The sequence below is a fragment of the Bos javanicus genome, chromosome 19 (assembly GCF_032452875.1).
Source record: "Bos javanicus breed banteng chromosome 19, ARS-OSU_banteng_1.0, whole genome shotgun sequence".
Classification (NCBI taxonomy): Eukaryota; Metazoa; Chordata; class Mammalia; order Artiodactyla; family Bovidae; genus Bos; species Bos javanicus.
Window position 1 is genome coordinate 31906638 of NC_083886.1, and position 26723 is coordinate 31933360.

Here is a 26723-nt window from a genome sequence, read left to right on the forward strand (position 1 = left end):
AAGTATTATAGCTTCAGCTTCAGCATCAGCCCTTCCAATGAGTATTCAGGGTTGATTTATTTTAGGATTGACTGGTTTTATCTCCTTGATGGCCAAAGGACTCTTAAGAGTCTTCTCCAGCACCACAATTCGAAAGCATCGAATCTTTGGCACTCAGCTTTCTTTATAGTCCAACTCTCACATCCATATTTAACTACTGGAAAAACCATAACTTTGACTATACAGACCTGTGTCAGCAAAGTGATATGCCTGGATTCCTCTAATTTAGGGTCTTCCATCAGAGGCCTTGAAAAATGGGACTTAATGAGTAGCCTCTCTAATTTTTATTTCACTATTAATGAGGCTTAGCATCTTTTCCTTCTTAGCGGTCTTATTAATTGGCTCTTTTGTAATTTTATTCCTCCTTATTATATTCTTATCAGTGTGTAAGTTTTTTTTTTTAATACATCAAAGACATTAAACTTTTATCTGTTATATGCACCACTAATGGTTTTGATCTGTCTTCCATTTGTCTACAGATACTTCATGACATGTTTACCATGTACTTTATAAAAGGAAATTATGTCTGTCTAGTCTTTTTAGCATCTGGGATTCCTATTTAGTTTATGACTCTTTCTAATTTTAGAGCATAATATCATAAATTTGGACTTAAAGATTCTTTTCACATTAACATTTTTTACTCATCTGAAGTTTATTTTGGGGCTTATCTGGGCTTCCCAGGTGGCACAGCGGTAAAGAACCCACTTGCCAATGCAGGAGATGCAGGTTTGACCCCTGGGTCAGGAAGATCCCCTGGAATAGGAAATGGCAACCTACTCTAGTATTCTTGCCTGGAAAATCCCACAGACAGAGGAGCCTGGTGGGCTACAGTCCATGGGGCTGCACATAGTCAGACCCGAATGATCACAAAGTATGAGGTGAGGTAGAGAATCAGCTTTATTTCCTCCCAGATGGATAATTGACTGTGAAATCTCCATTTATTAAGTAAAGTATCCTTTATCTCTGAATCTAAATTCCAGCTTTTCACATGTGCAGTTTTCCTTTGGTATCCCTGGGATTTTGGTTCCAGGAACTCCTGCAGACACTAAAATCCACAGATGCTCAAGATCTCATATAAAATGGAGTAGTATTTGCTTTATCCTATACATATTCCTCCTGTAAACTTTAAATTATCTCTAGACTATTTATAACACCTGACACAATGTAAATGCTGTGTAAATAGTTGCAAAAACAGTGTAAATGCTGTGTAAATAGTTGCTGCTGCTGCTAAGTCGCTTCAGTCATGTCCGACTCTGTGCGACCCCATGGACTGCAGCCTACCAGGCTTCTCCGTCCCTGGGATTCTCCAGGTAAGAACACTGGAGTGGGTTGCCATTACTATTGTTGCTAGAATATGCATGTTGCTAGACTATGCTAGAAATAGTTGCTAGAGTATGGCAAATTCAAGTTTTGGTTTGGGGAAATTTCTAGAATTGTTTTTTTTTTCCCCGAATATTTTCAATCTATGGCTGGTTGAATGCACAGACTTGAAATTCGCATATTGAAAGGGAAAATTGTATTGACATCTGATTCTGGGTTTTCTATTCTGTTCCATCACCTATATCTAATCCTGTACTAATGTTGTTCTATCTTAATTATTATCATTTTCTATCATTTTCCTGTCTGATGAGGTAAATCCCTCCTTAATACTTTTCTGTAATTTCTTTGCTAGTCTTAGATACTTCTTCCACCTTAAATTTAAGCTCACATAATATAATTCAAATTTTAAAATGTGAGAATTTTAAAGTTTTATTAAATATACTCATTAAATATGGAGAAATATACAAAAGTTTATAATAATCATAAATCTATGTTCCCTAAACAAGAGATCTTCCAAGTAAATGGAATATAACTTTTCAAAAATTTTAAGAATTTGATAAAAATAGAAATACAGTGGTTTATATTAATACTTGGAGAAGGCAATGGCAACCTACTCCAGTACTCTTGCCTGGAAAATCCCATGGATGGGGGAGCCTGGTAGGTTGCAGTCAATGGGGTCACTAAGAGTCGGACACGACTGAGCGACTTCACTTTCACTTTTCACTTTCATGCATTGGAGAAGGAAATGGCAACCCACTCCAGTGTTCTTGCCTGGAGAATCCCAGGGACAGCAGAGCCTGGTGGGCTGCTGTCTATAGGGTCGCACAGAGTCGGACACGATTGAAGCAACTTAGCAGCAGCAGCAGCAGCATATAATACATATTTTTCAATATTAGAAAGATTCAATAGACAGAAAAATAAGTATAGGAAAAAAAGAATTAGGAAATGCATCATCAAACACAATGTAACACAAAGATATAGAACTTTGCGTCTTGTAAATAGAAAATATTCCTTTCTTGATAGGTTCGTGGAACATTTCCAAAAATTTAAAGTTTAGCTGGGCACAGAAGAAATTGTAATAAATTCAAAAGTATCTATTTTTCAGGCCACTTTGTTGGATACTAATATAATAGAATTAGAAACAAATAGCAAGAAAATGACCAAAAATAATTTTATTACTTGCAGTCAAGAAATACCGAGCTCCTGGATTAATGGGAAAATTTAATTGTAATCCTTCTTGGAAGCAAAATAAAGAATGTTTATACAGAGACCTCTGGGACACATCTAAAGCCAATAATGAAAATTTCTAAACTCTCATTATTACAGAAGATAGGCCAGAAAAAAAGGAAATCAGTATCCATCTTAATAAATTATTCAAAAAGTAATAAACTAAACCTGAAGAAAGATGGGAAGAAACTAATGCAAATAAAAGCTGAAATTAGTGGGAAGGAACAAAAAAGTATAGGAAGGATAAATAAATATAAATATCGGTTCTTTGTAAAGACCGATAAGTCCATTGTGAGCATGATTAATGGGGGTAAGAGAGAGTAAAAGTAGACAAGATAAGGAGTTAGAAAGAAGATATAACAGTAGATATAGACAAGATTAAAAGAGACACAATTAGATCATACATATTTGAAAAACTGAAATAGATGATTCCCTAACCAAATATAATTTTAACAAAATTTACTCAATGAGAAGTAGAAAAAGTAAACTAATGAAATGAAAAGTTTTTAAATAGTAGCTGAGTTAAGAAAAGATAATTCCAAAATCATAAAAAGCACACCTCTTATTTCATTTTGTGAAGCCAAAACAATTTTGATACCAACTTTTGTGCAGAACCAAAAAGAATAGCCCAACTTCCATTAAAATTAAGAATAAACCAAAGAGATCTATTACCAACATTATTATTCTGTTTTGCCTGTGGAAGTCTAGAAAATGCAGTTAAAACAATAAAATGGAATCCGTGCTATAAACTGGAAGAAAAAGACAATTATTAGTTTGGTGATTGTACAGCTTTATATCTAGAAAATTCAAGACATTATTGAAAAATCACTAGAATCAGTAAGAAAAAGCATTAAAGATAACTCAGTATAAAGTGAAGTACACCAAATTTAGAAGCTTATCTCTGTACTAACAGTAGCCAACTAAAACTGAAAATACAGGGGAAAAAATTCCATTCACAATAACAATAAAAACAAATGCTTAGGAATACCTTTAGCCAAAGAGATACATTGAAAATGCTGTAAAAATTTATTAAGGAACATAAAACAATATTTGAACAAATGAAAAGACATACCATATTATTGACTGGGAAGGCTTAGTATTATAAAAAATCAATTCGATCCAAATTAAGATATAAATTTCATGTAATGCCAACTAAAATCACATCAGGCCTCCTCTCAAAGCCTGGGTTTGGCAAGATTTTCCTGGCCGCAGTTTCAAAGAATGAAACTTACCTAAGAAGGTTTCATGTAATTCCATCATGTCGCAGTTGCCTGTTGAAATGATTTGCTCAGTCCCTTGTCACTTTAAAACCTTGGACCATTTCCTTCTCCAGGGGATCTTCCTGACCCAGGGATTGAACCTGTGGCTCCTGCATTGACAGGTGGATTCTTTACCATTGGGCCACCAGGTAGAAGGGGATAAATATATGTAATTATAGTTGATTTGCATTGTAGTATGACAGAAACCAACACAACATTGTAAAGCAATTTTTCTCCAATGAAAAAGAAAACAAACTGGGACCATCATGTTTTCTTCTAGTTTTGTTGATGTCATTGTTGCTTTTGCTGATGACATCTGTTGTTGTCATTCTCATAAAAATTCAGATTGGAGCACAGAAAGAGCAGAACCTTGGGCATGATCAGATTTTTGGTAGAGTAGGAGAAAAGCCCAGTTCTGACCTGAATTTCCCGTGTACACCTCCTTCTGAAGGTTGTAGCTGATAGGGAAAGTTTGTGTTAAGAGAAAGAAGATTGATGGTGACCTGGAAATGGAGACATCTGTGGTTCCTCTTAGGACTGTTCTCTTCTATCATGCGGGAGCTTGCCAACATCACCCATGATGGGCCCAAATGGATTTTACTGGATGGTGACATTGACCCGATGTGGATCGAGTCTCTGAACACTGTCATGGATGATAACAAGGTACCAAGGGGGAAGAGGAGCCCCATGTCATCCCCAATCATGAGTGAAACCAGCTCCCCAGGCACATTTGAAAGCCTGGATTGCACAGTAGGGCTGGCTCTGAGTAAGGAATTATTACTGGTGTCTTTTAAAATTTGGGGGGGGGGGCTTTATTGAGATAGAGTCAACATATAACATTGTTATAATTGATATAAAACATTGTGTACATTTAAGGTATACAACCTGATGATTTGAAATACTTGTATATTGCAAAATGATTACCACAATAAGGTTAGTTGACAATTCCATCACCTCCCATAATTACCTTTGTGTGTGCCTGGTGAGAACTTCTAATATCTATTCTTTTTAAATTTTCTTAAATTGAAGTACAGTATGGAAATTCCTTAAAAAAAAAAAACAAAAAACCAGAAGTAGAACTACCCTATGACCCAACAATCCCACTACTGGGCATATACCCTGAGAAAACCATAATTGAAAGAGATGCATATACACCAGTGTTCACTGCAGCACTTTTTACAATAGCTGGGACCTGGAAGCAATCTAGATGTCCACTGACAAGATGAATGGAAACAGAAACTGTGATACATATATGCAATGGAATATTACTTGGCTATAAAAAAGAATGCATTTGAGTCAGTCCTAATGAGGTAGATGGACCTAGAGCCTATTACACAGAGTAAAGTAAGTCAGAAAGAGAAAGACAAATATCGTATATTAACTCATGCATATGAAATCTAGAAAGATGGTACTAAGATCTATTCTTTCAGCAGCTTTCAAGTACACAGTACAATATTGTTAACTACAGTCACCATGTCTTACATTACTTATTCATCTTATAACTTATAACATCTTATAACCACCCAATACTCCCATCCCTGGCAACCACCAGTTTACTCTCTGAGTTGTTTTTTTTAAGATTCCATAAATAAGTGAGATTATCTATTGTTTGCCTTTCTCTGTCTGACATTTCATGTGCCATAATGCTCTCCAGGCCATCCATGCTGTCACAGACAACAGGATTTCCTTCTTCTTATGGCTGAATAGCGTTCCATTCTGTGTGTGTGTGTGGCATCTTCTTTATCCATTCATCCACTGACAGACACGTAGGTTGCTTCCACCTCTTGGCTGTTGTAAATAGCACTCCGGTGAGGACAGGATGCAGATAACTCTTCAAGATCCTGATTTCAGCTACCCGTAAATGGCAACCCACTCCAGTATTCTTGCCTGGAAAATCCCATGGACAGAGGAGCCTGGCAGGCCACAGTCCATGGGGTCGCAGGAGTTGGACACAACTGAGTGACTTTCACTCTCACTTCATCTTTAACAGGTGTCTCAGAACTGATTCATCCCATACAATAACTTACAGTTATCTTAGAGCCATGCCATCACTCCCGTGTTTTTAGCATTGTTGTAATTTCCTTTAGAATCTTCCACATGTAGATCAATTCAGTATATAGAGCTGCAAAGAATCTTAAATCATTTATTCAAATCTTTTTTCTAAAAGGGATTTTTGTTTGTTTATAAATAAAGGAAACTGATGATCAGAAACATTCTGAGCCTGTCAAGTGTCCTCAGTGGTGGTCAATCTTTATTTTATTTTTTTATAAACATTGAAAACTGACTGCGCATAAAGAGGCTGTAAAGTTGGGAGCACTTAACTTGTTTGGAAAGCACACCCAGATTAGAGGTTTTACGGTGGCTTGAACATGTACGGAACATACTCTTCCAGAGGGAGCCCTTTAAAAGAAACAGTAGTTACATGAAACCTGAGCTCTTTTCCTTTAATTATCAATTTTTTTTTAATATGGTCTGTTGTTGTTATTGTTCATTCACTAAGTCATGTGTGACTCTTTGAGACCCCATGAACTGGAGTATGCCAGGCTTCCCTGTCCTTCACTATCTCCTAGAGCTTGCTCAAACTCATGTCCATTGAGTCAGTGATGCCATCTGACCATCTCATCCTCTGTCACCTCCTTCTCCTCCTGCCCTCAATCTTTCCCAGGATCAGGGTATTCTCCAATGAGTAGGCTCTTCACCGGAGAAGGCAATGGCACCCCACTCCAGTACTCTTGCCTGGAAAATCCCATGGACGGAGGAGCCTGGTAGGCTGCAGTCCATGGGGTTGCTAGGAGTTGGACACGACTGAGCGACTTCACTTTCACTTTTCACTTTCATGCATTGGAGAAGGAAATGGCAACCCACTCCACTGTTCTTGCCTGGAGAATCCCAGGGACAGGGGAGCCTGGTGGGCTGCCGTCTCTAGGGTCGCACAGAGTCAGACACAACTGAAGCGACTTAGCAGCAGCAGCAGCAGGCTCTTCACATCAGGTGGCCAAAGTACTGGAGTTTCAGCTTCAGCATCAGTCCTTCCAGTGAATATTCAGAACTGATTTCCTTTAGAATTGACTGGTTTGATCTCCTTGCTGTCCAAGGGACTCTCAAGAGTCTTCTCCAGCACCTCAGTTCAAAAGCATCAATATGGTCCAGTTCATTCAAATCACTGACATCACTTAAACTTTTCAGACAGCTTATTTCCTGACTCAGTACACAGGGATGGTGATCAAGAAGCTACCGAAGGAGAGACAGAGGACTTTGTAGAAACTTTCAAAGATACTTATAATTGTAATGCCTATCAGGAATAAAAGCCAAACTCCCCTGAGCTGGTCTCACACCCTAACTCCTCCCTGCCTGCTGCACCCCTCCCCCGTGTCCAGGTGCTGACCCTGGCAAGCAACGAGAGGATCCCTCTGAATCCAACCATGAGGCTTCTCTTTGAGATCAGCCACCTGCACACGGCCACGCCAGCCACTGTCTCCAGAGCAGGTATGGACCACGAGAGGGAACAGCCGCATACCTACTCAGCTGAAAACAGGTGCCTCTAGCAATACCTGTTTCGCTGGCTCTGACCAAAGCTCCAAGCAGGAGTCAGACATTGACCATCCAAAACTCTGGCCTAATCCTCAGCCCTAATCCGTACCCATGAAAGTGAGCCAGTGCTCTACAGCCAGGATCATGTGAGTTTCTCAATTCAGAAATGTTTACAGTGACAGAAAGAGGAATAGCCCCTGAGCTGGACAACTGCTGTCTTCTGCACAGAAATGCCTCGAATTAGGCTACTTTCAGGCCAGTTCTAGCTTCCATGGAGGCTAGTGAAGATGATTGAGCATTACCAGTTCTCACTATATCTTGATGCAAAATGACTTTACACCTAAACTTTCCTGGTTAGGACATGGACTTGTCCTTTTGACAGGCTTCTCTGGTGGCTCAGTGATAAAGATTCTGCTTGCCAATGCAGGAGACATGGGTTTGATCCTTGGATCAGGAAGATCCATTGGAGGAGGAAATGGCAACCCACTCCAGTATTCTTGTCTGGAGAATTCCATGGACAGAGGAGCTTGGCAGGATACAGTCCATGGGGTCACAAAAGAGCCAGACACAACTGAGCAACTAAACAATATCCTTTTGGGGGCCACCATGAATGTGCACACTTCCTCACCATGACAAGTATTGCTGATCAATCACAGTCTTCTTTCCTCCTGAGCCTGGATTTGGCCTCAGGATCCTTCTCAACACTGCTGTCCATCAGCAATTATCAGGGCATCAGAGCTGACCCCAATAGCAAACCCTCTCAGATCTCAGCCAGATCTCTGTTATTTTCTTTTTCAAGATTTTTTTTTTTTTTTTTGCTGTGGACCATTTTTAAAGTCTTTATTGAATTTGTTACAATATTGCTTCTGTTTTATGTTTCGGCTTTTTGGCCACAAGACATATAGGATCTTAGTTCCCCGACCAGGGATCGAACCTGCACCCCTGCACTGGAAGACAAAGTCTCAATCACTGGACTCCCAGGGAAGCCCCTCTGTTCTTTTCAAGGCCAGTCTTCTGTACATTTTTTTTAACAGAGAAAATAACTCTGGGGTGAAGAATATCCTGAGCTCTATGAACATGTCACTAAGCTATATTCTCTGTGCTCTCAGGGATCCTGTACATTAACCCGGCAGACCTGGGCTGGAATCCTCCTGTGAGCAGCTGGATCGACAGGAGAGAGATCCAGACAGAGAGAGCCAACCTAACCATCCTATTTGACAAGTACCTTCCGACCTGCTTAGATGCGCTCAGAACAAGGTAGGCCAAGCAGTGAGGAAGGCGAAGAATTAAAGCAGCCACAAAGAGCCTGTTGGCTCATACCTGGTGTCCTGCTGATGTTCTATCCTGTCCCCAAAGTCAGACATCCCCAGGCAGTCCCCTCCAGGTGTGGCAGATGGCAGAGGGAACATACATTAGGATGGAGTTGAGATGCCTGTTGTCAGTCCAGGCAGGAAGAGAGGGGAGTGAAGAGAGGAGATTTACAGAGCCTTCTGTGAGTGCTCTGCAGGTGTTTCTGGAGGAAATGCAAGTTGTAGTTGTTGTTCAGTTGCTAAGTCATGTCCGATTCTTTGCAACCCCGTGGACTGTAGCCCACCAGGCTTCTCTGTCCATGGGATTTCCCAAACAAGAATAGAGTGGGTAGCCATGCCCTCCTCCAGGGGATCTTCCCAACCCAGGAATCGAACCCATCTCTCCTGCATTGGCAGACAGGTTCTTTAACCCTGATCCATCTGGGAACCTAGATGGCTTGCTTATCAGCCACCCTGTGCCTCTATATTACCAAAGCTTTTGCTGCTACAAAGTTGCATGGAGTTGTCGGATCCACAGACACCAGCAAATTTCCATAGTCGTCCAACAGCACCACTAGGATGGAATAGTCCAGTGTTTTAGAACATATCTGGATCTCTCTTTCTTCAGATTTAAGAAGATAATTCCAGTCCCAGAGCAGAGCACAGTTCAGATGCTGTGCCACCTTCTTGAGTGTCTGCTGACCGAGGAGGACATCCCCGCAGACTGCCCCAAAGACACCTACGAGCTTTACTTTGTGTTTGCTGCCATCTGGGCTTTTGGTGGAGCACTGGTCCAGGACCAGGTAAGAGGGTGTGTGCTGAGGCTAACACCCACGCTAGCCAGCCGAGATTTGGTAGACAGAACAGCTAAATGTCAGAATTAACATGGGGGCATCAAACCATTTAGTTAGTCTCCCTGATCCTGCTGAAGACGTCAGCCCCCTTAGGAGAGCTTCCTGTAGTGAGACAGATGAGACTGAGCTGCGTTTTGTTGCTTTTTGATTCAGTGAATGTGTCCCTAATTTCTTGGACAGTTGTTGATTGAATTTGAAAAACTAGAGGTGTGAATACCTTACTTAGAAAGATGTGTGTTTTAGGTGGGATGGTTCTGTGCTGTAGAGGCTTGAGTAGGAGGATTCCCTTCCTAAAAACCTTCTAGAACAAGCATGCACCACTCTATACCAACCATCACATCTTCATCAGCCCTGAAACACAGAGCTGTCCATAGAAGGCTTCTGCTGTTGTTCAGTTGCTATGTCATTTTTGACTCTTGATGACTCCATGGACTGCAGGAGGACACTATGCCCCCCTGTCCTCCACTGTCTCCAGGAGTTTGCTCAAATTCATGTCCATTGAGTCAATGATGCCATCCAACCATCTCATCATCATCTGTCACTTACTTGGCTTCCTGCCCTCAATCTTTCCCAGCATCATGGTCTTCTCCAGTGAGTGGACTCTTCCCATCAGGTGGCCAAAATATTGGAGCTTCAGCTTCAACATCAGTCCTTCCAGTGAATATTCAGGGTTGATTTCCTTTAGGATTGACTAGTTTGGTCTCCCTGCAGTCCAAGAGACTCTCAAGAGTCTTATCCAGAACCACAGTTTGAAGGCATCAACTCTTCATTACTCAGCCTTCTTTGTGGAAGAAGAACCATAGAAAGTTAGACCAAAGGTTAATCGACATCGAGTAGAAAAATGAAGTAGTATTTATCTCATGGTGTTTACTGCTGTGGTTTAAGGCTGTTTGGCATCCTGTTCTCTAAGCTTTGTGTATTCTCAGCCTTTTACTTTACTGCTAAGTCTCTTCAGTCGTGTCCGACTCTGTGTGACCCCATAGACAGCGGCCCACCAGGCTCCCCCGTCCCTGGGATCCTCCAGGCAAGAACACTGGAGTGGGTTGCCATTTCCTTCTCCAATGCATGAAAAGGAAAAATGAAAATGAAGTCGCTCAGTCGTTTTGGACTCTTGGCGACCCCATGGTCTGCAGGCTACCAGGCTCCTCCGTCCATGGGATTTTCCAGGCAAGAGTACTGGAGTGGGGTACCATTGCCTTCTCCAGTTTTCTCCAAATAAAAGGTACTTTACTTGGAAACAACATAATTGAGGTTAGGCAGACCAGTCTTTTACAACTGACTCTACCTACCAGGGTAGCTTAGCAGTAAAGAATGCTATGCTATGCTATGCTATGCTAAGTCACTTCAGTCGTGTCCGACTCTGTGTGACCCCATAGATGGTAGCCTACCAGGCTCCCCCGTCCCTGGGATTCTCCAGGCAAGAACACTGGAGTGGGTTGCCATTTCCTTCTCCAATGCATGAAAGTGAAAAGTGAAAGTGAAGTCGCCTAGTCCTGTCCGACTCTTAGCGACCCCATGGTCTGAAGCCTACCAGGCTCCTCCGTCCATGGGATTTTCCAGGCAAGAGTACTGGAGTGGGGTGCCATTGCCTTCTCCGGCAGTAAAGAATACACCTGCCAATTCTGGAGACATGAGATTGGCCTCTGGGCTGGGAGGATCCCCTGGAGAAGGAAATGGCTATCCACTCCGGTATTCTTGGCTGGAGAATTCCATGGACAGAGGAGCCTGGTGGGCTACAGTGGCGGGGTCGCAAAGAGTCAGACATGACTTAGTGACTGAGCATGCAGCAGCTACCAGGCAACATCATGTAGAGGCTGAGAATGTGGACTCTGGATTTGAATTCTAACTCTGCTACTTGTTACCTGGGGACCCTGGACAAGTAATTTAACATCTCTCTACCTTAATCTCATTACTGGTACAAAGAGCTAGAAAAGTTGCCCAAGTGTCTTTATCCTGATCCCCAAAGCTTTGGGTACAAGGCAGTGAAAGCGACAGTAGTGGTGCCCATTTCCTAGGACAGAAGTAAGGGTTAAACGGAGGGGTGCTGTTCTAACCGTCCACGTGTAAAACTCCTACAGTACTGCTTACTATTAATGTTCTCCTACTTAGGGCTTCCCGGGTGGTGCTAGTGGTAACCGCCTGTCAGTGCAGGAGGCTCATGAGACACGGGTTTGATCCCTGGGTCAGGAAGATCCCCTGGAAGAGAACACAGCAACCACTCTAGTACTGTTGCCTGGAGAATCCCATGGATAGAGAAGCCTGGCAGGCTACAATCCGTAGGGTTGTAGAGACTCAGACGTGACTGAAGCGACTTAGCACGCGTGCACCATAAATATTCAATTTTATAGTAAGTATCTGATGCTTTTCTCACAACAGGGGATTAAGCCAAGCTGCAGTTTCTGGAAAGTTATGATTTACTCTTTCTGGTCTGGGTTGATTATGGGCTCTTCCAAAGAAAAAGGTAGGGGCTTCCCTGGTGACACAGTGAGTAAAAATCCACCTGCCAAGGCAGGGGACTTGGGTTCGATTCCTGATGCAGAAAGATCCCACAACCAACCCCCTACACCATGACTACTGAGTCTGTATTCAGTGCCCGCGCGCGGCAACCACTGAGCCCACGTTCCTGGAGCCCACGCTCTGCAACAAGAGAAGGCACCACAATGAGAAGCCCGCACACCAGAACTAAAGAGTAACTCCCACTCACCACAACTAGAGAAAAGCCCACGTGCAGCAACGAAGACCCAGCACAGCCACAATTAAAGAAATAAATAACTTTTAAAAGATGCAGCCCCTGACGTTTCAGCTACTGAAATGTCAGCAACCACTGCTGGTTTCCTCTCTTACACTGGTGCCGAGCAGGCTGTGAGGTATCAGGATAAAGACACGTGGTCAATTTTTTCTGTCTCCATGTAGAAAAATTTAAATCCACTCAGCTCTTTTTAAAAGCGAAAGAGAAAGCCTCCCTCCAGGCATCCCGGGCTCTGAAGCACTTGGAGCTGTCGGCGGCCGTGCTGGCCCTGGGGGGTGGAGGGGGGCAGAGCACACGGGAGAAAGCTTTCAGCAGCAGGGACTGTCCGAGACCCCCTCACAGCCTGCATTCAAGCCAAACACGAAATAGCGCTGTAAATAGAAAAGTATGAAGGTAGCCAGAGTATTCACATCAGGAACACCCATGGTGCTTATATTGAAAAAGCTGTTATAAACGAAAAGCAGAATATAATACAAAGCACAGCCCATACCTGGGTAGACATTCCAATAAAAAGAGGGAGTGGGCAGGTGGATCCTGGCTAAATACTTTGCAGCAATCACAGGAAATTCTCTCTCAGAAGCAAATGCTTCTCAGCACGCTATTGGGCACCTGGGTTCAACTCCCGATTCTTCTCTTTAAAAATAAATAAATAAATGAACTTTTTATTTTATATTGAAGTACAGCTAATTAACAATGTTGTGATAGTTTCAGGCTGAGCAAAGGGACTCAGCCATACATACACATGTACCCATTCTCCCCCAAACTCCCCTCCCATCCAATCTGCCCCATAACACTGAGCACAGTTCTCTGTGCTATACAGTAGGCCCTTGTGGGTTATCCATCTTAAATATAGCAGTGTGGACATGTCCATTCCAAACTCCCTAACTGTCCCTTCCCCCTCCACCATTCTTTCCCTGACTCCCAATTCTGCCATCTGCTGCTAGGATGTAACCGTTGGGCTTTTGCTTTTTCATGCATAAAATAGGAGTAATTTTCAGTAGCCAGGCTGACTTAGAGCATCATGAAGATCAAACAAGGTGATTCCGTGTTTCCAAACTCAGCTCCATTGCACCACACTGTATGTCAGCCCTCCTGTTGTCAAGTTCAAAGGGCAGGAAGAGGACCAGAGACTTGTCGGAATCTAAAGGAGCTGGAGTTCAAAAGGAGCCCCTTCACTGAGGTCGCTCAAAGAGCAGAGACACTCAAAGAGTCAAACTGAGAAAAGGCTGCTGGATGGCCCAGCAGAGGTGACCTTGTCTTTCTAGCGTCAGAGTAGAAGGTTAGGTGCAGTGCCAGGCTTCAGGAAGCCAGACAGAGCAGTCCAGGGAATGGGTTGGCTGAGAAACTGACCGGGTAGCTCAAAGTGGAATTGAGAGTGAGGAAAGAGGGTCCCCCACCAACCTCCTTCTTTCTAGAGTTGGTCTGTGTCTTGGGTTCTCCATATAAACCTAAAATCTGGTTTTCATTAGGAAGCCAAAGGTCTTTAAGAATTTTTTTATCCAAAGGTAGACAACTGTTATGTTTCCATGAATAAATACTATCAGCCAGAAAACAGTTGCTGTCAGGTAAGACATTTTTTAAGCTTTGTTTTGTATTTTCTTTTCATTTAGTTTTCATTGGGAATGGTTTTTCAGTAGCACTCTTAGTTCTGCTTAGGTGTTTTAGGGGGAAGCCCTCTTTTCCATAGTGTGATTCCATTTAAGAGGTTGTCTAAAAATCGTTTTAATTCATAGAAAGATTTTAATATCTGAGAGTACTCAAACTAAGGATGTAAAATTCCTGTGTGTGCGTGTGTTACTTCTCAGTCGTGTCTGATTCTGTGACTTCATGGACTGTAGCTTGCCAGGATCTTCTGTCCATGGGATTCTGCAGGCAAGAATACTGGAGTGGATAGCCCTTCTCTTCTCCAGGGGATCTTCCCAACCCAGGGACCAAACCTGGGTCTCCCTCATTGCAGGCAGATTTTTTTTACCATCTGAGCCACAACGGAAGCTCATAAACTTCCCATATCTTCCTATTATGATGAAAAAGCACAGAAAGCACGACCCTTGAAATCATATAACATTGCTTATTTCTATTTTTTGCACCTATTTTAAATTCTGTTAGTGTATTTAAGTAAGTAAGTGTTAGTCGCTCAGTCGTGCCCGACTCTTTGCAACCCCATGGACTGCAGCCCACCAGGCTCCTGTGTCCGTGAGATTTTCCAGGCAAGAATACTGGAGTGGGTTGCCATTTCCTTCTCCAGGGTATCTTCCCAACCCAGGGATTGAACCCAGGTCTCCTGTACTGCGGGGAGATTCTTTACTGACTGAGCTAGTGTATTTACTTCATTGTAAATATTCTTGAGGGTACCTTTGCATTTTGCTTTTGACCTTGGATCTACAATTTGGATGTCAACAACTTCCCTAAAAAGCACCAGTATGTTAAGTTCTGATGTCATGATCCCGATCTGGGTTATTCATCTTTAATCTCGTTTTCAGTATCTGTTCAGCAGTATTTTTAATAAAGAATTACAGAGGAAAAAAAGAATTTCATCCAAGGGTCAAACACTGGGATTTGTTGCCCCTAACATTTCTTATTGCAGAGGACAGATATTAGGAAGATATTTTGTCCCTTTAATCTGAATTCACATCAGAATAAGAAGAGCAAACAAACCTGTCCTTAGAGCCTATTTCCATTCTCTTTTTAAGGTGCAAGAATTCAATCCTATTTACCAAGTAGGCAGCAAGTTCAGTTCACTTCAGTTCAGACCCTCAGTCGTGTCCGACTCTTTGCGACCCCATGAATCGCAGCACGCCAGGCCTCCCTGTCCATGACCAACTCCCGGAGTTCACTCAGACTCATGTCCATCGAGTCAGTGATGCCATCCAGCCATCTCATCCTCTGTCGTCCCCTTCTCCTCCTGCCCCCATTCCTTCCTAGCATCAGTCTTTTCCAGTGAGTCAACTCTTTGCATGAGGTGGCCAAAGTACTGCAGTTTCAGCTTCAGCATCATTCCCTTCAAAGAAATCCCAGGGCTGATCTCCTTCAGAATGGACTGGTTGGATCTCCTTGCAGTCCAAGGGACTCTCAAGAGTCTTCTCCAACACCACAGTTCAAAAGCATCAATTCTTCAGCCCTCAGCCTTCTTCACAGTCCAACTCTCATCCATACATGACCACAGGAAAAACCATAGCCTTGACTAGACGGACCTTTGTTGGCAAAGTAATGTCTCTGTTTTGAATATGCTATCTAGGTTGGTCATAACTTTCCTTCCAAGGAGTAAACATCTTTTAATTTCATGACTGCAGTCACCATCTGCAGTGATTTTGGAGCCCCAAAAAATAAAGTCTGACACTGTTTCCACTGTTTCCCCATCTATTTGCCATGAAGTGATGGAACCGGATGCCATGATCTTCATTTTCTGAATGTTGAACTTTAAGCCAACTTTTTCACTCTCCACTTTCACTTTCATCAAGAGGCTTTTGAGTTCCTCTTCAAAAGGTGGAAGATGACACCACCTCTTCATAAGGGTGGTGTCATCTGCATATCTTAGGTTATTGATATTTCTCCTGGCAATCTTGATTCCAGCTTGTGTTTCTTCCAGTCCAGCGTTTCTTTTGATGTACTCTGCATATAAGTTAAATAAGCAGGGTGATAATATACAGCCTTGACATACTACTTTTCCGATTTGGAACCAGTCTGTTGTTCCATGTCCAGTTCTAACTGTTGCTTCCTGACCTGCATATAGGTTTCTCAAGAGGCAGGTCAAGTGGTCTGGTATTCCCATCTCTTTCAGAATTTTCCACAGTTTATTGTGAGCCACACAGTCAAAGGCTTTGGCAGAGTCAATAAAGCAGAAATAGATGTTTTTCTGGAACTCTCTTGCTTTTTCCATGATCCGGTGGATGTTGGCAATTTGATCTCTGGTTCCTCTGCCTTTTCTAAAACCAGCTTGAACATCTGAAGTTCACAGTTCACATATTGCTGAAGCCTGGCTTGGAGAATTTTGAGCATTACTTTGCTAGCATGTGAGATGAGTGCAATTGTGTGGTAGTTTGAGCATTCTTTGGCATTGCCTTTCTTTGGGATTGGAATGAAAACTGCCCTTTTCCAGTCCTGTGGCCACTGCTGAGTTTTCCAAATTTGCTGGCATATTGAGTGCAGCACTTTCACAACATCATCTTTCAGGATTTGAAATAGCTCAACTGGAATTCCATCACCTCCACTAGCTTTGTTCGTAGTGATGCTGTCTAAGGCCCACTTGACTTCACATTCCAGGATGTCTGGCTCTAGGTGAGTGATTACACCATCGTGATTATCTGGGTCGTGAAGATCTTTTTTGTACAGTTCTTCTGTGTATTCTTGCCACCTCTTCTTAATATCTTCTGCTTCTGTTAGGTCCATACCATTTCTGTCCTTTATCGAGCCTATCTTTGCATGAAATGTCCCCTTGGAATCTCTAATTTTCTTGAAGAGATCTCTAATCTTTCCCATTCTGTTGTTTCCCTCTATTTCTTTGCATTGATCACTGAGGAAGGCTTTCTTATCTCTTCTTGCTATTCTTTGGAACTCTGCATTCAGAGCCTTGTATCTTTCCTTTTCTCCTTTGCTTTTCGCTTGTCTTCTTTTCACAGCTATTTGTAAGGCCTCCCCAGACAGCCATTTTGCTTTTTTGCATTTCTTTTCCATGGGGATGGTCTTGATCCCTGTCTCCTGTACAATGTCACGAACCTCATTCCATAGTTCATCAGGCACTCTATCTATCAGATCTAGGCCCTTAAATCTATTTCTCACTTCCACTGTATAATCATAAGGGATTTGATTTAGGTCATACCAGAATGGTCTAGTGGTTTTGCCTACTTTCTTCAATTTAAGTCTGAATTTGGCAATAAGGAGTTCATGATCTAAGCCACAGTCAGCTCCTGGTCTTGTTTTGGATGACTGTATAGAGCTTCTCCCTCTTTGGCTGCAAAGAATATAATCAATCTGATTTCAGTGTTGACCATCTGGTGATGTCCATGTGTAGAGTCTTCTCTTGTATTGTTGGAAGAGGGTGTTTGCTATGACCAGTGCATTTTCTTGGCAAAACTCTGTTAGTCTTTGCCCTGCTTCGTTCCATATTCCAGGGCCAAATTTGCCTGTTACTCCAGGTGTTTCTTGAGTTCCTACTTTTACATTCCAGTCCCCTATAATGAAAAGGACATCTTTTTTGGGTGTTAGTTCTAAAAGGTCTTGTAGGTCTTCATAGAACTGTTTAACTTCAGCTTCTTCAGTGTTACTGGTTGGGGCATAGACTTGGATTACTGTGATATTGAATGGTTTGCCTTGGAAATGAACAGAGATCATTCTGTCGTTTTTGAGATTGCATCCAAGTACTGCATTTTGTACTCTTTTGTTGACCATGATGGCTACTCCATTTCTTCTGAGGGATTCCTGCCCACAGTAGTGGATATAATGGCCATCTAAGTTAAATTCACCCATTCCAGTCCATTTCAGTTCGCTGATTCCTAGAATGTCAACATTCACTCTTGCCATCTCTTGTTTGACCACTTCCAATTTGCCTTGATTCATGGACCTGACATTCCAGGTTCCTATGCAATATTGGTCTTTACAGCATGGGACCTTGCTTCTATCACCAGTCACATCCAACTGGGTATTCTTTTTGCTTTGGCTCCATCCCTTCATTCTTTCTGGAGTTATTTCTCCACTGATCTCCAGTAGCATATTGGGCCCCTACTGACCTGGGGAGTTCCTCTTTCAGTATCCTATCATTTTGCCTTTTCATAGGGTTCATGGGGTTCTCAAGGCAAGAATACTGAAGTGGTTTGCCATTCCCTTCTCCAGTGCACCACATTCTGTCAGATCTCTCCACCATGACCCGCCCGTCTTGGGTTGCCCCACAGGCATGGCTTAGTTTCATTGAGTTAGACAAGGGTGTGGTCCTAGTGTGATTAGATTGACTAGTTTTCTGTGAGTATGGTTTCAGTGTGTCTGCCCTCTGATGTCCTCTTGGAACACATACCATCTTACTTGGGTTTCTCTTACTTTGGGCGTGGGGTATCTCTTCATGGCTGCTCCAGCAAAGCGCAGCCCCTGCTCCTTACCTTGGATGAGGGGTATCTCCTCACCGCCGCCCTTCCTGACCTTCAACGTGGGATAGTGCCTCTAGGCCCCCCTGCGCCCGCGCAGCCACAGCAAAGTCAGTGCCATTTCTTCCAAGTTCAGATTCATTGTCGTGCACCCAGCTCCCTGGTCTGTCCTGCTCTGCAGAAAACATTTCCTAAATTGCCCATTCTGAACCTCCTGAGGACTTTTCCTAGGTCTGTGTGTTCAAAGCGTGGGTTGGCTCCCCAGGAGGGGAGCCAGTAGCAGTGGGCGTCTGTGTGTACCTGTGTGGAGTATCCTGTGGGTGGCGTGGGTGTTACGTTTCAGTCTGAAAGAAATAGCCTTGAGTCCTCAGGTGCTCAGCCCTGTCTTAGGGGCTCATGCTCTAATATGGGTGCATGTAAATACCGTGTCTCTGTCTATTCCTTCTGTCAGAAAGGCCTGTATAGCTTGTCTCCAACGCCCCTAGATTTGACGATTTTTGCTCTGGAGGGAAATTCAGAAATACTCTTTTCTAGAACCCTCATTTTATAGATGAGGAAACTGCGGCATGAAAAGACGTGACTTGCTGCTGGTTATGTACTCCACTCCCTGCTGAGATTCTTATCGCTGTTTCTTCCTGTGCTCCCCAGGTGTCTACAGTCACATTTTATTTTTTAAAGATTTTTTTTTAACGTTGATCATTTATAAAGTCTTTATTGAAGGTGTTACCATATTGTTTCTGTTTTATACTTGGAGTTTTTTGGCTAAGAGGTGTGTGGGGTCTTAGCTGCAGGACCAAGGATCAAACCCACACCCCCTGTATTGAAAGGTGACGTCTGAACCACTGGACCACCAGGGAAGTCCAACAGGCACCATTTTATTCCTTCTGTCCCCGACTGCCGTCCTAGACATGGCTCAGAGTCTCGGGAGTCTAGGGGGATGTGGTGGATCGGTCTCTGAAAGTTCCTGGCTGCACTTGCCCTTCTTGGGGTTTCAGGATCCCTCTCTCCTCTGTGTTCGTACACCTCCTTCCCTCCCTCCCCTCCACCTGCCAGGGCTCTGAGATGCACCAGGCCGGTGTGACCCAGCCCCGTGGTCAAGCAGGTGCACACATACGCACTCTAGAGCAGCCCCCGCTTAGCTGGGCCTTGTCCGGGCTGGTCTCGGGGGACAAGGAGGAGCCGGCTGTGCTCCCGGCCCTGACCTTCTGCCTGATGCAGGGCAGCCTCTCCAGGCTTCTCGTGCTCTGCTGAGCCTTGACTCCTGACTTGCTTTGTTTGGGCAGCTCGTGGACCACCGGGCAGAGTTCAGCAAATGGTGGCTCAGTGAGTTCAAGACCATCAAGTTTCCCTCCCAAGGAACCATCTTTGACTATTACATAGACCCAGAGACCAAGAAATTCGAGCCTTGGTCCAGGCTCATCCCGCAGTTTGAATTTGACCCTGAGACACCTCTGCAGGTGAGTGTGGCTGAGTGGCAACCAGGGATATGTAATGTCCCCAGAATCTGCGGTGGCTCTTGTGGCAGCCCCTAACGGATTCCCAAAAGGTTTGACCTCATTAAGAATTAGCTCCTTTTCTTTTCAGAGGAAATTAGAGGTTCAGTATAGTGATGCATGTGTGCATGCTGAGTTACTTCAGTCCGACTCTTTGCGACCCTATGGACTATAGCCTGCTAGACTCCTCTGACTATGGGATTGTCCAGGCAAGCATAGTGGAGTGGGTTGCCATGCCCTTCTCCAGGGGATCTTCCTGACCCAGGGATCGAACCTGTATCTCTTATGTCTCCTTCATTGCAGGCAGGTTCTTTACTGCTGAACCACCTGGGAAGCCCTCAGCATAGTCATAAGATCTCCCCAAGCCTAGCTATCTTAATTAGCAGGCCCCCCTGCAGGCATGCTGAGACAAGGCAAGTCGGGGTTGACCAGGCAGAAGGCTTTAAAATGCAATCCAGAGGCCGCAGGGAGGCAAACATCGCTAATAGAGGGGGATGGGCGTGCCCTCTAACCATAGCATGAGTTACCGGGAGGGTCTCTGTGGGTAACGGGGGCCCTCCTGCCTGCAGTAGTGAGCCCCCCAACCCCAGCTCGATTCCCTCTCCTCAAATGCCCCAGGGTGCTCTGACAGCATGTGAGTCTCCCACTAGCCCGCAGTTCGCTCCTCCTGTCTCCCGCCACACCCGCCCTGTTTCCCCCGACCCCAGGCCTGCCTGGTGCACACCAGCGAGACCATATGCCTCTGCTACTTCCTGGAGCGGCTCCTGGCGCGGCGGCGGCCTGTCATGCTGGTGGGAACTTCGGGCACTGGCAAGTCGGTGCTGGTGGGGGCGAAGCTGGCCAGCCTGGACCCCGAGGCGTACCTGGTGAAAAACGTGCCCTTCAACTACTACACCACATCAGCCATGCTGCAGGGTGAGTGTCAACACCTCAATAACCAAGTGAATCGGCATGCTCCTCACTGCTTACAAAGTCAGGTACTCACTCACCAACGAGGGAAGAGACATGGGCCTTTAATCAAAGTGCCAGCAATCTGGGGAGACGGTGGATTCAGTGTCTCCCAAAAACTACTTCCCAAGACTGCTCCATGGTTAAAACGTTTGAACAGAAACAAGTCATCTCAGTTAATCACTGAGATGAGGATGGCGGAGGTCAGAGTCAGGGCCATCTCCCCACTGCATGCAGGCTTGTCAGCTCCAGAGATCTTCTAGACCAGGGTCTAATGCCTGATGATCTGAGGTGGAACTGATGTAATAATAATAGAAATAAAGTGCACAGTACATGTAACACGCTTGAATCATCCCGAAACCATCCCTCATCCCTCAGTCTGTGGAAAAATCGTCTTCCAGACCAGTTCCTGGTGCCAAAAAGGTTGAGGACCGCTGCTCTAAATGTCATCTGTTCACACAGTTTGATTTGTTTGCAAGATGACTGAAGAGGAATCTTGGGAGAGGTCTGGTCATCTGTTAATTCGGTTCAGTTCAGTCTCTCAGTCATGTCTGACTCTTTGCGACCCCATGGACCGCAGCACGCCAGGCTTCCCTGTCCTTCACCAACTCCCGGACTTTGCTCAAACTCATGTCCATCGAGTCAGTGATGCCATCCCACCATCTCTTCTTCTGTTGTCCCCTTCTCCTCCTGCCTTCAATCTTTCCCAGCATCAGGGTCTTTTGCAATGAGCCAGTTCTTTGCATCCTTTGGCCAAAGTATTGGAGCTTCAGCCTCAGCATCAGTCCTTCCAATGAATATTCAGGGTAGATTTCCTTTAAGATTGACTGGTTTGATATTGCAGTCCAAGGGGCTCTCAAGAGTCTTCTCTAACACCACAGTTCGAAAGCATCAATTTTCGGCACTCAGCTTTCTTTATGGTCCAATTCTCACATCTGTACCTGACTACAGGAAAAACCATAGCTTTGACAATATGGACCTTTATCGGCAAAGTAATGTCTCTGCTTTTTAATATGCTAAGTTGGTCATAGCTTTTCTTCCAAGGAGCAATCAATCTATTAATTGCTTATTTGCCATTTCTACTTCTTTGATCTATGGGAAGAACTGACAAGTTAGGCCAGGTATTGCGTGATGAAGGGATTTGAAAGGTGTGCTCAGGTCAAAGGCAAGTAGAGCATGGGGGTGCCTGGTTTAAAAAGTGAGTTACAGTATGTGTTTGTGTGTGAGTTGCTCATCATGTCCAACTCTTTGTGACCCCATGGACTGTAGTGCTCCAGGCTAGTTACACTATAGCTTCGCTAAAGAGACAAGAAAAGGGGCTTCCTGCTGAGGGCGATTTCCTGCAAGGAGCTGCTCTCATACAGGGCCCAGGGGGCATGGAGGGGGGTACCTGATGTCCTCCACTCTGAGCTTTAACGGAGGTCAGGCACCTCCCCGGCTGACTCCCCTCCCACTCCTCTCTTGCCTGTCCCCTCCCCTATCTGTCCCTCTCTCCAGCACCTTAGCAAGGCTCCCCTTTCCCATCCTTTCTCCCGAAGTGCCTCCCTGGCTGCTGAACTCCTCCAGGGCAGGAGTTCCACACAGAGCAGGTCAGTGCCTCGATGACAAAGAAAACAGAAAACCCACTGAAAGATTTCCATGAGCTTACAGACTCCTGGCACCAGAAGGGTCTCTAGAGGTCATTTCATGCACCCCTCACACCTTATACGTGGGGGAGCTGAGGCTCTGGTTCAAGTACGTGGCTGCCTAAGGTCACCATGATGCAACAAGGCTGGTGTGGCCCTCCAGCCTGCTGAGCACGCAGAGTGTGCGTGTCACAGGCATTTACGGGCTGGGCTCCCGAGCAGACGGGGGCCTCAGGGATCCCAAGGGTCACTTCATGTGCCTCCCCCACCCCAGCCACTTTCTCCTTGACCTTCACTGATTGTTAAGTCTCCTTTTGTTTAGAAACACTCCTCACACTGACCCTAGAAGCAGCCTCCTTTTGAAGAAGTGCTGAAGCCAGTCTCCCCACAAGAGGAGGGTAGTAGCCGGGCTGGGGAGAAACCCCCCTCTCACTCCTCACACTGGAACAGCCTCGCCTCACCCTCTGGAGTCTTAGCCACTGGATCACCAGGGAAGTCCCCAAATCATTTAATCTTGTACAAACCTGTGAAGTAAGTCCTTTTATCATCCCCATGTCATAGATGAGAAAAACCAAGGCACAGGGAAGTTAAATAAGCTCCTTGAGGCTACACAGTGAGTGGGTGGAACCAGGGTTTGAATCCAGAGAGTCTGACTTCACTGCCTGTGCCCTTAGCCACTAGGCTATACCTCCTCCCCTGAAAATAAAATGCTTTGGAAATTGAAATAAATATTTGATAATATTACTCTTACCACTAGCGACACTATTTGAGTCTAGAAAGATTATTTTCTAGAATCCTACTGTAATGATTCTATAACGTAAAAAGTACTTTGACTAGAGAGTAAACATTCATTGCCAAGAAAAAAGAGATGAGTTTCATATCCTTGATTCTGAAAAATGCCAGATTCCCTTACTTGAAAATTCCCATCCATCACTTTAGTCACAGTCCAAACAAGTTTGTTCATTTGGCTTCTTAGCTGAAAACATTTCAGAAGTAACAAAATGGCAAGAGGAAGGGTGCTTAGCAATTATAAAAGTTGGAACAAGAAAGCTGGTATCCAAGGGGAAATAGAAAACGGTAAAAAGGAGATGCAGGAACCCACAGGGTGGCTGCTCTGACATCAGACAAGAAGCAGATTGTCCCCCCCACAGCAAGAGTCCATGTCTCTGTTCTGGTTTTGGCCATGCGGCATGCAGGATCTTAATTCTCCGACCAGAGATCGAACCCATGCCCACTGCAGGGTAAGCACGGAATCTTAACCACTGGACCTCCAGGGTTGCCCTCCATCACTCTTTCTGAAGCCCAGCATTTTTACTGCGGTTTGTGGTTAAGACCCTATGGAATTATGTTTAATGTGATGTGGTACAGTCTGCTTTAAAAGGCAGGCAGTAAACCCAGACAGATGTGCAGAATGAGTGTTTATAAGGTAATGAATGTAATGATGGCAAAAGACAGGAAATAGCCCAGTTATCCATATGATAGAATGCTAAGCGTTATTACAAAGAATGAGGACATTCTGTATGAATTAAGCTGGCTCCATTTCCAAAATCTTTGTCAAGTGAGAAAAGCACAATACAGAACAGTGTGTATAGTATGCTCCAAATTATGTCTTGTTTAAAAAGAGACATATAAAACGTTGCATACATATACACTCGCACATCTATGCTTATACATCCTAAGAATATCTCCGGAGGGACACGCGAGCAACAGCATTTGCCCTTGGCAAGGGGAACTGGATGCTGAGAGTGGGGATGGAGAATGACTCAAACTTTTTTAAAATTATAAAATATTTCTAGCATTCGGAAAAGTACAGACAAGAGTATAACAGATGCCCGTGTACCCACCACCCAGACTTCACAGATGTTAACATTTCTGTCATCTTGCCATGGATCTTAGCATTTTAAGTACAGCTAACGCACCACCCCTCCCCCAGCCCTTCCCCCATCATGCCCTTGGAGACCAGACTAGGACCACTACAGCTGATGTGCCGTCATTCCCAAGGTACGCTTTTGATATATGTATGTAGCCATGAAATACACTATGTTTTTGTGTGTATTTAAATTTTAAGTATGTATCATATTATAACTTCCTTTGGTAACTTGCTTTTCTCATCCTTGTCTGTTTTAATGTGTGTGGAGTGCTTCTTCACTGGTTTTCACTGCTGCATAGAATTCCCTTGTGTGACTAAATCACAGCTCATTTACCCATTCTCCTACTAAAATGCAACATAATTTTTCAACATTTTCCATTTATAAAATATTTTTTTAGTTATAATTGACATATAATACATGGTATGGATTAAAGCACACGATCCAATAAGTTTTTAAATATTTACCCACCATGAAATCACTATGATTGAAATAATGTACACATTCATCACCTCGAGAGTCCCTCACCTCCCTGGTAATCCCTCCCACCCTCCCAGCCGAGCCCCCCCCCCCCCCAACCCTGCTCTATGTCTAAGGCAACCACTGATCTGTTTCCTGCTCTATGTCTAAGGCAACCACTGATCTGTTTCCTGCTCTATGTCTAAGGCAACCACGGATCTGTTTCCTGCTCTATGTCTAAGGCAACCACTGATCTGTTTCTGTCACTACAGGTTAGTTTGCAATTTCTAGAATTTTATATAATGGAATTGTCATACAATAGCCCTCCTTTTTTTCTGTCTGGCTCCTTTCACCCAGCTTGATTTTGAGATTTACCCATGTTGTTGAGGGCACGACAGTTCATTCTTTTCATTCCTGAATAGCAAGACAAAATATGTAAAACACTCAGAATGATTCCTAGCATACAATAAGTGCTCAGTAAATGGAAGCTGTTATTCTAACAATATTAAAATCCTTCTCAAATTTAAGTTATAAATACTATACAAAAATCCCAGAGCTGCAACTGCCAAAACAAAAGGAGCATGAGCAAACCCCTTTTGCTTGAAAAAAAGACGTTTAGCATAAGCTGTGCTAAAGCAAAAATAATGTTTTTGGAAAAAATGTTCCAGCTTACAAATGGGCAATAACTTCACCCAACAGGTCAATTCACTGAGGTCTCCAGAGGAGTGTTTTACAGCTCACTCATCCTGCTAGTCCATCGGATGCCATTTTTCTCAAATCAGATGTTCTTTTATAGAGAAGGCAGCTGCTTGATATTCCCTGCATCTTTCCTCTCTTATCACTTCCAGCTCTGGGGTCTCCATTGAGTACTTTTCTAAACAGATTCAAAACCCCTTCAGATGCAAACAGGGCTTGTGTTTCAAGGCATTCATATTGCTTATCAGTGTGGATAGCACATGCTTCATTTGAAGTTTTTACTATGCCAAGCCCCTGTATTAGTAATGCTTTTGACTTCAAGCAGCAGACAGCGTATTAAAAAGCAGAGACATCAGTCTGCCTACAATGGTCCATATAGTCAAAACTATGCTTTTTCCAGTAGTCATGTGGATATGAGAGTTGGACCATAAAGAAGGCTGAGTGCCCAAGAATTGATGCTTTCATCTTGTGCTGGGGAAGACCCTTGAAAGTCTCAATGCTGCTGCTGCTAAGTCGCTCAGTTCTGTCCGACTCTGTGCAACCCCATAGACGGCAGCCCACCAGGCTTCCCCGTCCTTGGGATTCTCCAGGCAAGAACACTGGAGTGGGTTGCCATTTCCTTCTCTAGTGCATGAAAGTGAAAAGTGAAAGTGAAGTCGCTCAGTCCTGTCCGACTCTGTGTGACCCCATGGAATGTAGCCCACCAGGCTCCTCCATCCATGGGATTTTCCAGGCAAGAGTACTGGAGTGGGGTGCCATTGCCTTCTCCGGTTAAATGCTATTGAGGCTATAATATCTATTATTCTCTTACATGCTCCCTCAGGGTAGCGGAGTCTCTGCTGCTCCAGCTATCACATCCACATTCCAAATGGAAAAAAAAAAAAAAAAAGATAAAGGTAAGAGTTAGTGCCCTTGTCAGGAAACGATAGCTCTCCAGGAATCCCACTGATTTATGTGTCTGTTCAAAATTGTGTCACATGGCCAGGCTAGCTGGAACACAACTAAGGAGAAGGAAGACGGAAATGATGTCCATCACGGATCTGATGACAGTCTCTCTTTTTACAGAATGAGAAAATGAGGCTTAGAGGTCATAAGTGACTTCCCTCAAAGTTGCATAGTGATTTAATAGCCAAGCTGTCTTATTTCATTGAGCTACTGTGTCCATCCACTTTGATTAAGTCGTGCGTCTACATTTCCATAAGAGAATGCCAACTTTGCTTCCACTTGTCTAATATCTGGAGCACATGGGTGTCTCTGCCTTTGACAGTAAGTAAAAGAGGCGCTTCACTTGTTCA

The 26723-nt window shown here is 44.0% G+C and overlaps 1 protein-coding gene across 3 annotated transcripts in view; it reads left to right on the plus strand.

Annotated features, from left to right (window-relative positions):
• The window catches only part of DNAH9 (dynein axonemal heavy chain 9), a 285157-nt gene that overhangs the window by 121079 nt on the left and 137355 nt on the right, over positions 1-26723 (plus strand). For all 3 annotated transcript variants that reach the window (XM_061391097.1, XM_061391100.1, XM_061391098.1), the window contains exons 33-38: positions 4381-4508; positions 7223-7331; positions 8486-8633; positions 9294-9468; positions 19623-19796; positions 20540-20747. In XM_061391097.1, the coding sequence (XP_061247081.1) occupies positions 4381-4508; positions 7223-7331; positions 8486-8633; positions 9294-9468; positions 19623-19796; positions 20540-20747 (942 nt within the window). The remainder of the gene's footprint in view (positions 1-4380; positions 4509-7222; positions 7332-8485; positions 8634-9293; positions 9469-19622; positions 19797-20539; positions 20748-26723) is intronic.